General features: G+C 34.8%; 1 protein-coding gene across 4 annotated transcripts in view; it reads right to left on the minus strand.

Moving 5' to 3' along the window:
- Positions 1-16,138, minus strand: part of SUCLA2 (succinate-CoA ligase ADP-forming subunit beta) — a 53,334-nt gene that overhangs the window by 13,482 nt on the left and 23,714 nt on the right. For 2 of the 4 annotated variants that reach the window (XM_036996581.2, XM_036996582.2), the window contains exons 5-9: positions 11,505-11,633; positions 8,985-9,123; positions 1,409-1,570; positions 1,170-1,312; positions 168-288 (exon numbers count right to left, since the gene is read on the minus strand). In XM_036996581.2, coding sequence (XP_036852476.1) covers positions 168-288; positions 1,170-1,312; positions 1,409-1,570; positions 8,985-9,123; positions 11,505-11,633 — 694 coding nt within the window. The remainder of the gene's footprint in view (positions 1-167; positions 289-1,169; positions 1,313-1,408; positions 1,571-8,984; positions 9,124-11,504; positions 11,634-16,138) is intronic. The other 2 variants (XR_012121080.1, XM_073212647.1) reach the window with 2 other exon arrangements.

Genomic DNA, 16,138 nt, shown 5'->3' on the forward strand with positions numbered 1-16,138 from the left:
AAAAAAAAAAAATTTTTTAAATAAAAGTGATAAATCTAAAAAAAAAAAAAAAAAAGATAAGCTATTTGAAAACTTTATTTTAAATGAACTCAACTCTTCAGAATTATGAACTTTTAAACAATTAAGAGTTTAAAATGGAACAATCACAAGATCTGTTTTATACTTACCTTGTAACCGTACCACAATAGGTATTTTAATTTCCAAATCCTTTACTGCCATGACTATACCCTGTGCAATAACATCACACCGCATGATTCCTCCAAAAATGTTGACCAGAATAGCCAATACCTGTGCATAAAATATTTTTGGTAGACTAAAATTTAGTAATGATGAATATGCCTCCTTCCTTCCCAAAAATATACTAGAATCTTTGCCTAATGATAAAAATTAATTCCATGGAGCAGACCAAACCAATACCCTCTGCAGCTCTCATCACTGAAGTCTGTGCAGTCCACCACCCACTTGGTAATTGGTAATATGTATGTCCTTTGGATTATGATGCTTCACATCCACTGAATTTTTATAATCATTTATAAAGTCACAGTTCTAAATTCTGGCATATTTATATAATGCAGATTATACAAACATTAAAATGGGTGTATTAAAATATTTTAGTGAATGCAAAAAGTGTTCAAAATATGTTAGCAGAAAAGGACTCAAAATACGTATGTGAATTATATATTACTAAAGCTGTTTCTAAAAATATGTGTAGAATACATGCATGTGTGTGTGTCTGTGTGTTTGTGAAATATATAAGCATTAACAAGTCAAAGAAAACAGATCAAGACAACAGTTACAAAAGTTATCTCTGGATAGAATTATAGATTTTTATTTTCTTCTTTGTAGCTTTATAGATTTTTCATATTCTAGGCTTTTGTAGTCAACTAATATCTCCTGGAATTTCTTCCATAGGAATAGCTCCATTGTCAGATCACTACCATTTATAGTATTACTTAATACCATCTAATATTTCCTCACCTTGTATTCTAAATTACAAAAGGAAACTAGATTTTTCTCTAGTTAACTTCTCTTGTATTGATTTAAGTGACCTTTTCTAAACTAGTGAGGTCTTTTGAACTCTAATGCTCATCTACTGTAATGACCATACCAACTAATTAGTCAAGTTACTGCTCACCTTTCATATTCAAAAACATAAGCCCTGTCCTTACCTTTTTATCTGAAGTGATAAGTTTAAATGCTTCTGTAACTTGATGGACTGTGGCACCACCACCAACATCAAGAAAGTTGGCTGGAGTCCCTCCATGAAGTTTTATTATATCCATTGTAGCCATAGCCAAACCAGCACCATTTACTATTAAAAGGGGGAAATTATTTGTATAAGCAACAAACACAAAGAAAACTAATTAAGCTTAGTCAATCTAACATCTAACATAAAAAAATGTGGTACCTAGACAGCCTATATTTCCATCAAGACCAATGTAGTTGAGATCTGCCTTAGCTGCATCCTTGTCTCTTTCATCTTCCTGGGTCCAGTCCTGTAAGTCAAAGATTTTCTTCTGGCGATAAGCTGAATTAGAATCAAAATTGATCTTTGCATCCATGCACAGCACTTTGAAAGAAAAAAAAAGGATGTGACCTTAATTTCAAGGAACACAATAAACTATCAAACATTATTTAGTTTAGGGGAAAAACATGTTGTTACTTATTGAAAGTATTTCAATTTGTGTTCACAATGAATTCAAACTGTTTACTGAAGAATTATGTGGGAATTAAAACTGCCCCATCAAAGTTACTGGTTCTACAGCAATTCTAGGCAACAAATAAAGAAAAAAACCTCAGAAACAACTTAAAATTTGTCTTAAAATTAACCAAAATTAAGTTCATGCTCATAGCTAACCCCTTCAGTTATGCTCTAGAGCCCATACCCTCTCACCTACTCAAAGGTATTATCCTAGTAATTATGTCCTTCCTGCATTAATTATAACCACCCACGAACTTTTCTACTGGCTAACTCCTACTGACTTGCAAAAATGTTATTTCCCCCACCTTAATAAAAAGAAAATGTTTTAGACCCCTCTTCCCTCATACTCTCCTCCTCCTCTACAACAAAACTCCTTGAAAAAGTTGTCTGTTTAAACCAGGAATCAGTGAACTATGGTCCATGGGCCCAAATCGGCCTGTGCTTGCTAGTGTATTGGCTGCAAGCTAAGAACGGATTTTAGATTTTTTGTGGATTTTGAAGAAGGGAAACAGTAAGAAGAAAAGCAGCAAGAACTGAAACCAAATGTGTCCCACAAAGCCTATAAAATACCTATCTGTGAACCGTATGCTTGAACTCATTGTATCAGAATTTTCTCCTGTCATTCTCTCTTAATCCACTAAAAACAGGCTTTCACCTCCAGCACTCTACCAAAATGGCTCTTATGAAGGTCACTAGTACGACTTCATCTTTCAGCATCCTATCCCTTCCTTGCTCCAGTCTAAATACAGCATTCTCCGTGCTGTTTCTGAACAGATAGAATGCTGAAAGAACTGAGCAGTTTCAGATGCTACCCAGCACAAGGGCCAAGGTTTATAGTCCAGCTAAACCAAACTACTAATAGGAACAGAAATCAACATTCTTTCAAAGTAGTTAAGAGAATTCAGAAGTTTTATACCTTATCTCACAAAATGTCCAATATACAATTAAAAATGACTAGATCTGTGAAGAAAGGAAAATATGACCAACAGTAAAAAGAAAAAGCATTCAAGAGAACCCAAACCTAACATGGCCCAGATTTGAAAATCATCAGAGGCCTGTAAGCAGCTATTTTAATTAATTAATGTTAATTAATAGTGTATTGGTATTTAAGTATTTATTTAAGTCCACTGTCTGCTATCAGTGCTTTAGCATCATCAACTCGTGTACCTAGAAATGATTTATGCAAACATAAAGATGTTTTAAATATCTATACAAAATCATTTAAAATATTTGTCATAATATGCTACAAGTATGAAATTTCTACATAGTGTATTTAAGTATTTAAAGGGAAACATCGTCATAATAGTGGACCAGATAGGTATTCAGTGGAAAACAAAACTATAAAAAGCATCCAAATAGAAAATCTAGAAAAAGCACAATATTTGAAATAATAAATTCACCCTATGGGCTTAACAGCATATTGGTGATGGGTCAGTGAACCTGAAGATAGATTAACAGATGTTTCCCAAGATTGGGGGGCAAAAAACAATACCTCAATGACCTGTTGGATAATGACAAGTTATCTAGGGGAAAAGGAGGAGAATGGGGCAGGAAAAGATATCTGAAGTGATTGAAAAAAAAAATCAAGCCAGATTTCTATATATAATAAAAATATACTTCAAAAAAGAAGACAAGATATTTTCAGACAAATAGAAATAAAAGTCATCACTGACAGACCTACACCAAGAGAAATGCTAAAGGAAGTTCTTCAGGCTTAAGGAGCATAACATGTGGAAACTTAGATCTATGACTATATTTCTCAGTCAGGGCCAGTTTGCTCCACAAGGGATACACGACAATGTCTGGAGGCATTTTTGTTTGTCACAACTGGAATTTGCTACTCGTATCTAAGTATTACTGGGTGAAGACTCAAATATACTGCATGCACAGGATAGGCCCCAGTAACAAAAATGATCTGGCCCCAAAATATTATAGTGGTAAGGCTGAGAAGCCCTGACTTACAGAAAGGGAAAGAACAGAAATGTATAAGCAAATGAGTAAATACAGACACTAATGAGACCCAGGTTTCTAAATATAGAAAGAGATACAATTAGAATGAATTCTGTGGTACTGGAGTGGAATTAGAGTTATCAGTATAAATTCAGAGTTTTTAAAAAAATATAAACAGGCATAAATATATGTATACTTTTATGTATGTATATTTTCTATTTTTTAGGTTTGGTTTGCTGAAAGGGCTTAGAAACAATGACATACCAGTAGCAACAAACATAGGTAACATGCGTATCTTGGCTTCTAAATACCAACTTCCACTAAAAGAAATAGGGTCCCTTGGATAAAAAACTGTCGCACAAAATGTAAAGAGGTGCTCAAAGAATACTTCTTTGACAATGTAAAAGGGACATATCAAAATGACAAAGGAGAACTTATACATAAAACCTATATACAATTGTTCATTGCTACTTTATTAGCAATAGCAAAATAATGAAAACAATCAAATGTCCTTCAAAAGATGAATGGCTGAATGAACTCTGGTATATCCAAACAATGAAATACTACTCAGCAATAAAAATGAATACACGAGGGTACATCAATGATCTGAATGGGGTTCAAAGGCACTGTATCTAGTAAAAAGAAGTTTATCTCAAAAGGTTACATACTGTGTTGTTCCATTTATATAACATTTTCAAAATGACAGAATGATGAAGAACAGACTAGTGGTTTCCAGGGCAGAGGGACAGAGTAGGGAAGAACAGTGTGGAGGATGTGAATACAAAGAGGTACACAAGAGAGTTATTTTGTGGTGATGGAATAGTTCTGCATCTTGATTGTGGTAGTGGTTACACAAATCTACATAAGGGACAAAAATAAATAAATCTATACATACACATACATATATATATGCACACAAATGACTGCAGGTATTTAGAAAATAGTGAAAACTGAATATGGTATTTAATCTCATTAGCAGTAATGTACCAACATCAATTACCTGCTTGGATAAATACAGCCAAGTAAGATGTCGCCATTGGGTAAAGCTGGGTGAAGGGGAAATGAGACTCTTTGTACAATTTTTACAACTTCTAATGATCTATATTTCAGAGATTAAAAAGTTAAAAAAACAAAAGAGGCCACAGGAGCCAATCTGAAAGCACCTCTGCTGGCCAAATGTGGGACACACTGAACAAAATGGATTATAACTCTTTGAATAAAGTAAGAATCCACAGCCTATTCTGATATAAACAAATATGTAAATAAGCAGATGGGGAAGCAAGGAAAGCTCTTCTTTACAATATAATGCAAACTACTAAATATAGGAGGAACGACAGTTAGGAAATCATTGGTAGATGTCAAAACTAGTGGGTAGAAGTTTGATGAGGAGCACAGTCTCAAATTATTTTCTCACAAATTTCCTAACATTACAAAGGGAAAACAGTGATTCTATAATCAAGAAATCTGATGGACTCTACCTTAACCAAGTTATCCACATTTTTTTGTTTGTCACAACTGGAGTTTGCTACTCATATCTAAGTATTACTGGGTGAAGACTCAAATATACTACATGCACAGGATAGGCCCCAGTAACAAAAATGATCTGGCCCCAAAATATTATAGTGGTAAGGCTGAGAAACCCTGACTTACAGAAAGGGAAAGAACAGAAATATATAATACATACTAAATTACATACTCAATATATAATACATACCCAATTACATACTCAGATGTGGATCAGATAATAATACTGTATCAATGTTAAATGTCCTGGTTTTGCTAAATGTACTGAGGTTATATAAGAGAATGTTCTTGTTTTTAGACACTGAAATATTCAGGGGTAAACAAGAACAATGTCTCCAATTTACTCCCAAATAGTTTCAAAACTATGTATTTTTACAAACACACACAATGCAGAGATTATAAAGCAAATCAGGCAGAATGCAAACTGGTGATTCTGAATAAAAGATATATGGGAGTTCCTTGAACTATTTTATTTCAGTATCAAAATAAGTTGGGAGGAAAAAAGCCCACACAAAACCATACTCACAGTAAGCAGTGATTTATTTCAGCAAAACATCACTGATCATATTCAATTCATACTGTTGAATAGGAAAAAATATTGGCAATTCTTACACTTTTATCTTTAATATGAACTGTATAATGATCTGTTTTTTATTTTCTGAACTCTTAGTTACATTTAAGTCATACCACCCCTGGCTAGAAATCATAAACATACCATGCCAAAATTAAATTCTTGCTCAGAGAGTTCTCCCAACTGATTTTAAGTCCATAGGTAAACCTTCAGCACAACTGGCATCCTGGTGAGACTATTTAACAGTCCGCTCAGCTTCCACTGAGTTCCTGCTATGACCTTTGATAGAATTATGTTCTGAGAATGTAACTGCCTTACTGAGACCATTGTTTCTGGTGATGGGAACAGCTTGGGTTTGGGGGTTTCTTCCCAAAATTTCATAACTAAGGGTCGAAGCTGTTAAAATATGTATGTATTATTAACTTTTCATTCTCCTTTAAAAGTGAGGCACACAAGATCTGAATTTCAAACAATATAACTTCTGAGACCATGAGAATCTTTTACCTATCCCTATTGTGAAACAGTCCAAACTGCCATGGCTAAAAGAATCAAATCTTTATCTAGAATTCATAACCTCTCCAGCTAATATTTAATCAAAATATTCACAAAATTAGGAAGAACATTAATTTCTTTGGACTTCTAAGAGAAAGAATATGACCTGGGAGTTGTTCATATCTCTAGGTCCTTTGGACTTCATCACATTTGGACTTGAAATTTGAGATGTCTTTACGCAGTTTACTATTTAATATATCTTAGCGCCATAATTTAACCTCAGTGAAGAATCTCTAATATTTCAATAGACAACATGATTAGCCATAATTTGGTGTTGGTCACAGAAAAGAACACATTTTCAGAATTGAGCATAACACTATTAAAACTGATATTAAGGTACTATTTTGACCCATTTTTGAAACTTCTTGGGGGGCAAAATCCAAACTACCTACAGGTGATCCCAGAATAAATATCCACAGTAACACGGTTGGGATTTGGATGGCAGACTCCAAGTCAGTTAAATTACCAAACAGCTAATATATCCTTCCTCAAGAGGGGCTCCACATCCACCCTGACAGATCAAAGGCCTGGTGATTAAGCTCAAAGAGTCAAGAATAGAAAACAGAGGAATGCTGGGGGGATCAAATCTCCCCCACTCCTGATGTTTCCACTCACATTTAAAGGATTCACTCACTTAGGATAATATTAAGCCTCTCACAAGAAGGTGGAAAAGGCAACGAATGGATTCTTCCCTAGAACCTCTGGAGGGAGAACTGCTGCCACCTTGAGTTCACGTGATAATGATTTTGGACTTCTGGCTTCCACAACTATGAAAGAGTAAGTATCTACTGTTTTAAGCCACCTAGTTTGTGTAATTTGTTACAGCAACCACAGGAAACTAACACAAATACCAAAGGATGTCAACAGAAAATTTGCAGTCTACAGAGGAAAATATATGCCCAATAAACATGAAAACTTCTCAACATCACTAGTAGTCAAAGAATTGAAAAATAAAGTAAGACACCACTTCCTGATTATCAGTTTGATAGGGATTAAACCCAACGTAACACTCACTTCTGGTACAAGGAGGCAATGAAACAGACACTCTGTATATCAGAACAACGCTTCTACACAATAATCTGGCAAAATATAGCTCAAGATGTTCTTATTCTGACCCAATAATCAAAACAGGTTAAGAATGTTATTACTCTTTCACCGAAAAATACTACTCTTAAGAATCTATATGCAAGATAATCAAGACCACAAATATTTTATACAAATAAAATATAAGCCTTAAAAATTATATCTTTGAAAAATATTTAACATGAAAAACTTCTATTACATAGTTTTAAGTTTAAAAAGGGAAAGATACAAACTGAACAGACAGTATGATCCCAATTGCAGAAAAGATTGAAATAAACTACATAAAAATATTAAAAGGGTATTGGATAATGAGATTATAGAGGTTCTATTTTCTAACCTATCTATATTTCTTGGCACTTCGCATATTTTCTATACTAAATATACAATCCCTTAATCGGGGTGAAAAAAAATCCCTTCAAAACATATAGAAATGCATACAAAGAAAAGAAAAATAGAACACAAGAAAAAAAATTAGTTATTAAATTCAGAGAACAAATACATTCCCTTAGCAACAGAATATGGCCATAGAATTTCACAGTTGGAAAGAATTCAGGAATCTGACTTTTAATGCTATTAAGGTTACATAATCAAGAAAATAATATAAGAAATACCTGTTTTATACAGATAATTCTCCTTCAATGAATACTTAATTTTTAAAATGTGCATTAGCCCTCACTCTTTTAAAAAAAATAATGGATTTTTACTTTTATAAACTACCTCTATTTTCACAAGAGAATTTATTCATTATACTTTATATAACCATATAAATGACCAACCAAAATTGATTTGTATAATAAACAATATAACTAATTAGAAGTATAAAAGTGAAAGATGATCTACAAGATCATCTTAAGAAGATTAGATATGTCCAAGAGCCTTGAAAAAATTTTTTAAATCACAGCAATAGGAGTAGTTAATATAAAATATTAAGAAAACCTGGGGTTGTAATAAAGCAACTTATACTTTTTAAAAACCACTATACATAGAAGGCAGATTATTCAGAATCTGATTTACCTTTTAAACGTATGCAAAAGAAAGGCTGTCAAAGTGACAAGCTAATTTTACTTCTGCAGTGGTTAAAAACTTTAAAAGGACTTTAGTAGCAGAGTATATACCCTTTGTACAATAAAGATCCATGATGTCTCTAGTCTGAAACCTCTGGAAACCCATATGGCTAATCCCCAACCAGAGCTCTTTCCTTGACACCACACTGGGCACTCTAACCCAGCACAGCCCACAGAACTCTCTGCAGTGATGGAAATGTTCTGTGTGCTATCCAGTACAACAACCACATGTGGCTACTGAGCACTTGAAATGTGACTACTACAATGAGGAATATTTTAATCTTATATAACTTTAATCATTTTAATTGCTATTTGTGGCTACTAGCCACCATATTGGACAGTGCAGACTTAACCCCTTTGTGTGAACATAAATATATACTTAAGGTGTTTAATAGGCTTGTTCACATTCATTCTGTTTATTATAAAATAAACTTCTACATAGGAATGAGTTTACTTCCTCATGAGTTCAACTTTTTTAGTGAATCATACAATAGGTAGATAAATACATAATCAATGTTTGATAAAGAAGATACTTTACCAGCTCCATCTGAATCCTCTACCATTGGATTTATTTCTACCATGGTTGCATCATATTTCAGGAAAAGGTTGTAAAGCTTGATCATATTTTCTGCAGCAGAATCTACAATATTAGGTGGAAATCCCATCTTCTGTGCAAGCTGAAAACAATTTGTCTATTATAGGTATATATGCATATGTATAATCAACATAAAGTTACTGTAAATAAAAAAATTTGTAGTTTATCATTTAAATAAGCTTGAATCATTTGTAGTCAAATATGATCACTGAAACAGCAACTACTATTACTGAATGGTTAAAAACACTTTATTCAAAATTCTCACAAAGCAAGTAGTATGCCCATTTCACAAACAAGAAAAGATTCAGAGAGATCAAGTGACTTGCCATTCACCTAGATTCCAGTTCCAATGTTTATTCCATAGCCTCCATACTGCCTCTAAGCCTTATGGCCAACCTAAACTGAAAGAAGAGGCCTACATTTTATTAAAATTACATAGAAAAAGTGGACTGACAATCCCATGGTTCAAACAATGGCCAAAATATTAAGTTAAGTCACCCTATTTTTCCTTTTAGGTAATTTATGAAGTGTCTACCAAGCAATGAGGGCATATCCAGCCATACAAGTATTACCACATTCATTCAAAAATCTACTGAACATTTAGTATATGGTAGCCCCAAAAGATACAGGTACTTAAAGCTGTTAGAGGAGCTGTCTAGTAGAGGAGTTTACGGTCTTGAGCAGAGATTCCTAACTAGATAAATCTAAAGAGCTTTTTAAATAATATACACAGCAAGATCCCAACCCAGCAGATATGGCTCACAAGTTCTAGAGCAGACCAAGCATCCATAATTTTTAAAGTTCCATAAAGCAATTCAAAACCACTGGTACAGAAACTATAGGTCTGTATGTTTATTCTAACTGCTGCCACTGCTCAGGAACACTGCAGGAGTTTTTTTCCTCTTTTCCAACTGCTGTCTAAGACTGCAATACATTTGACTTTCAATAATAGAAAATCTTAAGTTCTTTGAGAGTGAATGTGATTTTTTTACAAAAAGTCAAACGCCAATATATAAAGTGGATAATCAAGCCAAGAAATGTTATTTTGGTAAGATATTTTTACAAATTATAAATAAGAAATAAGGTATTACTTCATTAAGAAAGATTTTCACTAGGTCGTAATCTGCTACTTTAGATGTAAACATTTAAAAATTGCAACAGAATTCTGACCAACCCAGTATGACATCAATTGGCCAAATATTGTGCTAGGTACTATTTCTGTTCATCACTCAAAATGCTATAATTTTAGTAGATTGTTCCTTCAAATATTTTTGTGAATCAAGTATTTCCTTCTCATATAAATTTAACTCTCCAGTCATTACTCTCATATACCTACCTAATGAATCAAATCTCTGTGCTTTTTAAACATTTATACCTTTCACTTGCCTAAACATCTTGCTTTATGATTTATCAGGAAATTTCTGTTCCTCCTTTCAATCTTTGTCCAAGTCAGAACTGCTGCTCTACTATACTTGAATACCATAAACTTAAACTGTGATATAGTTTCCCACTAACAGATACAAATTTCATTCAAACTTTAATATCCAAATTTTTAAGATGGGTCAACTTAATTTTTATATCCAAACTAAACATTTAATACAATAGCAGTATTATAAACATAACCAAGAAATGCTCACAGGCCATAGAATTAAACTTCATGGGTAGGATTTTTTGGGGGAGTTGGGATGGAAGGGGAGAAATGGAAGGGGAGAAAAAGCACACAAGAAGGACAGTACAGAAAACCAGTGAAGCTGTAGGCAAAATTTACTGTGCATGTGCATATACTGAGAAGTCCACAGTTTTTCATCAGATTCTTAAAAGCATTCATAAGCCCCCCAAAATTAAAATCACTGATTAGAGGATATATAGGGCACTTTCCCTAACATTCCATGCAATTTAAGGAAATAAAGGAGATAGGAACATGTTAAATGCCACCAAAGGGTTGTGAAATCCAGACTATGAAAATACTGAAGGATAATCACCCAATTTCTCCAACAAATAAAAGAAAAAGGATGGAGTGAGGAAAAGGAAACCTACAAATTGGAAAAAGACCTATAAGACAGACTAACCAATAGCAATGAAGGACCTTATATGGATCCCAACTCAAACAAATTATAAAAGCAAAAAAACTTGAAACAATTAGAAAATCTAAATGACTTGATAAATAATGACATTAAGGAATTATCATTAATTTTACTAGGTATGACAATGGTATAATGGCTGTTTTAAAAGAACCCTTGCCTTTTTAAGATACATACCAAAATATTTATGGAGGACATGAGAAAAAATATTGTAGATAATTCTAAGTTTCAATTTCAATCAAGATATTAACATGCCTTGACACTCAAAAATAATTATTTTTTAAGTTTTGTCAATCACTTTGCCTGTACAAATTAATTCTCTTTCTTTTCTTTAAGTATTATAACTATCCAAAAGCTAGAAGTTTTTAGGAATACAACATACCCGGACTGCTTGCTCCTTTTTGATGCCTTCTACAATATCAATAGGTTCTTTAACTATGGCCTCAGGAGTCTCAGCAGCAACATCTTCAATGTTGACACCACCCTGAGAACTTCCTATTAATACAGGACCCTAGCAGGAGGAGAAACAGCCAAAATATCTAGATTACATTTTGGACCCATCAGTAAAAATTTAAAACCTATTTGTGCACACTATCAGACTTACATATCACTCCCCACTCTTATTTTTTAATTTCCTTGAGAATTTATCCTAGCATCTCCTACAGAGTACCCCCCTTATAAATGTCCAATTGAAATAATGGAAAAGAAATGAAAATGTAGAGGAAGTCAGTGTCTCACCTGTGAAGGAAAAAGTAAAAAAATACATAAAACTTTTACCAAATATGTTAACATAAGCATATATATATATATATATATGAAATATAACCTAACTACTTTTCACAAGAACTGAAAAAGACATGAAAGCATCATTTAAAGAATATTAGGAAATCATGAAAACAGATTACTGACAGAAACAAGAAAGGAAAAGGAAAAAGTAAAGTCTAATGAACAAAAGTTACAGACTTTATAAGCTTTAGCCCTACTTCAAGTTGGTAAAAAGAAAGCTACCTTTCTTAAAAGACTAGCTCTATTATCATGAACAATATAAGAAGGTAAGATATAAATACTAAATAACTAAGTGAACTTTTAAGTCCTCTAAAATCAATCAAGAAAAAAAACTTAAGGCAGAATTATCTAATAGATTTGCTAATTTATGCACAAAGCTGTAAATAATCTTAATGTGCAAAAACAAAAACACTGTAAAGCCATATCACTGAAGGTTATTTAATGACAAAAATGCTCTCAGTAGTGTTATGTGGGAAATAATGATACAAAATCCTACATTCTACCTCATTAAGTGTGTTCAAATGTGAACTCACACACTATACACTCAAATGGAAAAAAGATGAGAAATATTAAATAATAAAGTTTGTTATTTTATGTGTTACTATTTTCCAAAAAAATTTTTAAATGAACATATTATTCTGAATCCAGAAAAAAAGTGTGATTTCATGAAAAAAAAAAAAAGACTAATTTCACTTTTCTATCCCAGCACCTAGTGTTTCAGTAACAAGTCATTTCAAGGTATAATGTAGAGGAATAGTATTATGTGCACTATTGTTTAGAGAAAAAAAAATTCTTCAAATACTCAAAATAAGGCAACAGTCAAAAGGAAAAGAAAAAGTCTATTAATTTTTAAGTAAGTAAACTGTAATTCAAGCAAAAAAAAAAAGATTTTAAAAAGTACCAGCCTCAGAAAGAAAAACTGGGTTCCTGAGGAACAGATGTGGGTAGGAGATCCGTATTTTCCTACACATCTTTCTACCTCCTAAATTTTACAGTATATGATCAGATTTCAAACCTATGTGTAATAAAGAATTTGGCTAGCCTTTGTTCTCAGACTGTGGGAGGCAACCTTTAAACCCTTCACTACATCAGAAAATATATGCTCATAAGATGACTCAAGGCAGACTCCAGGATAGTTAATATAAAGAAGATGACTCAGGTAGATGCTGGTCAGACCAGAGGGACTAAGAATGTAATTAGAGGGTTAGAGCTTTGAGCTATGTGGTATCAGCCCATCCTTGTGGAACAGAAGGGGCCTGGAGACTAAGTTAACTGACTGGCCAATGATGGAATCAGCCATGCCTACTTAATAAATCAAAAAAAAAAAAACAAAACCCTCTGATCAGTCAGCAAGATGGTAGGCCAGGAAGCCCAAGACCTCATTTTCCCACAGAAACACTAACTTAACAACAATATATGATCCAAATTTATTATTCTGAGAATGATTCTTTTATAAAATGGTTACAAGCCAGTCAGGACATTGTAGTACCCCAGGCAAGTTAAATTGCAATGAAATGGATAAGAAAAGCCATTTCATTTCATCCATGTCAGCCTCTACCCCAGGCCTACACAGCTTAAAATCAGTACAAACAGCCCAAAGCTGAGCTTCTCCCTTGGGAGGGAAAGAGAAGCATGAAATGTGTATCCAACACTCCTGCTTTTCAAGGGGCTATCCAAGGAATTGGTTTCTGTCTCACTTGACTTGCAGGGCTGACTGTGAACCTGCATACTTTGAATGCATGGGAAGCCACCAAAAACAAACGACAGCCCAGCAGCTTATGACAGCACCAGAGAACTTGTAATACCGCAGAAAGAAGCTAACACAGCTCACCGAAGTTGGGAAAAAGCACCCAGCTCATGGCTTTCTTTTTTTTTTTTAACAACTCAAGGAACCAGAAAAAGAAGAATAAACTAAACCCAAAATTAGCATAAAGAAGGAAATAATAAAGATTGGAGCTGAAATAAATGAAATAGAGAACAATAGAAATAAATTAACAAAATTAAGTTGGTTCACTGAAAAGATCAACAAAATCTACAAACCATTAGCTAGCCTAACTAGCTAAGTTAGTTCTCTTCTCTCTTTTGAGGAGAGGGAGGACTCAAATAACAAAAAAAAAAAAAAAAAAAAAAAAAAAAGGAAAAAGAGGGGGGTGGGGGAAGGTTCAAATAATAAAAATCAGGAAAGAAAGAGATCACAACTCATGCCACAGAAATAAAAGGGATCAAAAGAAGCTACTATGAACAATTACACACCAAGAAACTGGAGAACCAAGAAATGGATAAATTTACAGAAACAAAAAATCTACCAAAAATGACTCATGAATTCATGAAAAGTCTGAATAGACCTACAAGTAAAAAGATTAAATCACTAATCAAAAACCTCTCAACAGGGCGGAACCAAGATGGCGGCATGAGTAGGACAGTGGGAATCTCCTCCCAAAAACATATATATTTTTGAAAATACAACAAATACAACTATCCCTAAAAGAGAGACCAGAAGACACAGGACAACAGCCAGACTACATCCACACCTGCGAGAACCCAGCACCTGGTGAAAGGGGTAAGATACAAGCCACAGCCCAGCGGGACCCAAGGCCCCACACCCCAGCTCCCGGTGGGAGAAGAGGAGTCGGAGCGTGAGGGAGAGAGAGCCCAGGACTGCTAAACACCCAGCCCTAGCCATCCGCACCAGAGTGCAGACACACAGTGCATGTGTGGGGTCCTAGATACTAGGGAAACAGGACAGTAAGACCTGTGAGCGGGTCCCCACAGTCAGCACCCCTGGGACAAAGAAAAGCAAGTGCTTTTTGAAAGTCTTAAAGGGACAGGGACCCAACAGCTGGATGGAAGAGTCCCAGGACACTCAGCCCAGCAGCTGGGAATTCTGGGTAACTCTGGGGACCCCAACCCCTTGGGCAGCAGCTCTGAGACCCCTCACAGCAATAAACAGCACCCCCGGTCTGCTCCCACTCCGGCGTCCCACCATAGCAGAGCGGCAGCCTGAGGCTGGCCCACAGCAAGGGAGCTTCCTCCAAGGCGGCTGGGCAAGAAACAGACCCAGTCTATGCGCAATTGCCCAACACAAGCCGCTAAGGGTCACCATTGTCCCAGTAAAGAAAGGCAAGGAGCAAGTGGAAAAGGTGTTGGCTCTCCCAGCTGACAGATGAGTCAATAGCATACCACTGCATCTATCAACATGAAAAGGCAAAAAAATTTGATCCGGACCAGGCTAACCCAGACACCTTCGACATACTCTCCTGAGAAGGAATCTGGGGAGGTAGATTTAACCAATTTTCTTGAAAAAGAATTAAAAACAAAAGTCATAACCATGCTGATGGACTTGCAGAGAAATAAAGAGGGAGAATACAGAAATAAAACAATCTCTGGAAGGACTTCAAAGCATAATGGACGAGATGCAAGAGACCATTAATGTACTAGAAAACAGAGAACAGGAACGCAGAGAAGCTGATGCAGAAAGAGATAAAAGGATCTCCAGGAATGAAAGAATATTAAGAGAACTGTGTGACCAATCCAAAAGGAACAATATTCACATCATAGGAGTACCAGAAGAAGAAGAGAGAGGAAAAGGGATAGAAAGTCTCTTTGAAGAAATAATTGCTGAAAACTTCCCCAAACTAGGGGAGGAAATGGCCTCTCAGACCCAGAAACACACAGAACTCCCATGACAAGGGACCCAAGGAGGGCAACACCAAGACACATAATAATTAAAATGGCAAAGATCAAAGACAAGGACAGAGTATTAAAGGCAGCCAAAGAGAAAAAAAGGTCACCTACAAAGGAAAACCCATCAGGCTATCATCAGACTTCTCAACAGAAACCCTACAGGCCAGAAGAAAATGGCATGATATATTTAATGCAATGCAACAGAAGGGCCTTGAACCAAGAATACTGCATCCAGCACGATTATCATTTAAATATGAAGGAGGGATTAAACAATTCCCAGACAAGCAAAAACCTCTCAAGAAAGAAAAGTCCAGAACCAGATGGATCTACTGAAGAATTCCACCAAATACTTAAAGAACTAACACCAATCTTTCAAACTTTTCCAACAGAGGGAACACTTCCAAACTCATTCTAATTAATGAAGCCAGCAGTATCCTGATACCAAAATCAAAGATGCCACAAGAAAACTACTGACAGTATCCCTGATGAACACTGATGCAAAAACTCTCAACAAAATACTAGCAAACCAAATTCAACAACACATAA

The sequence above is a fragment of the Manis javanica genome, chromosome 9, assembly GCF_040802235.1.
Source record: "Manis javanica isolate MJ-LG chromosome 9, MJ_LKY, whole genome shotgun sequence".
NCBI lineage: Eukaryota > Metazoa > Chordata > Mammalia > Pholidota > Manidae > Manis > Manis javanica.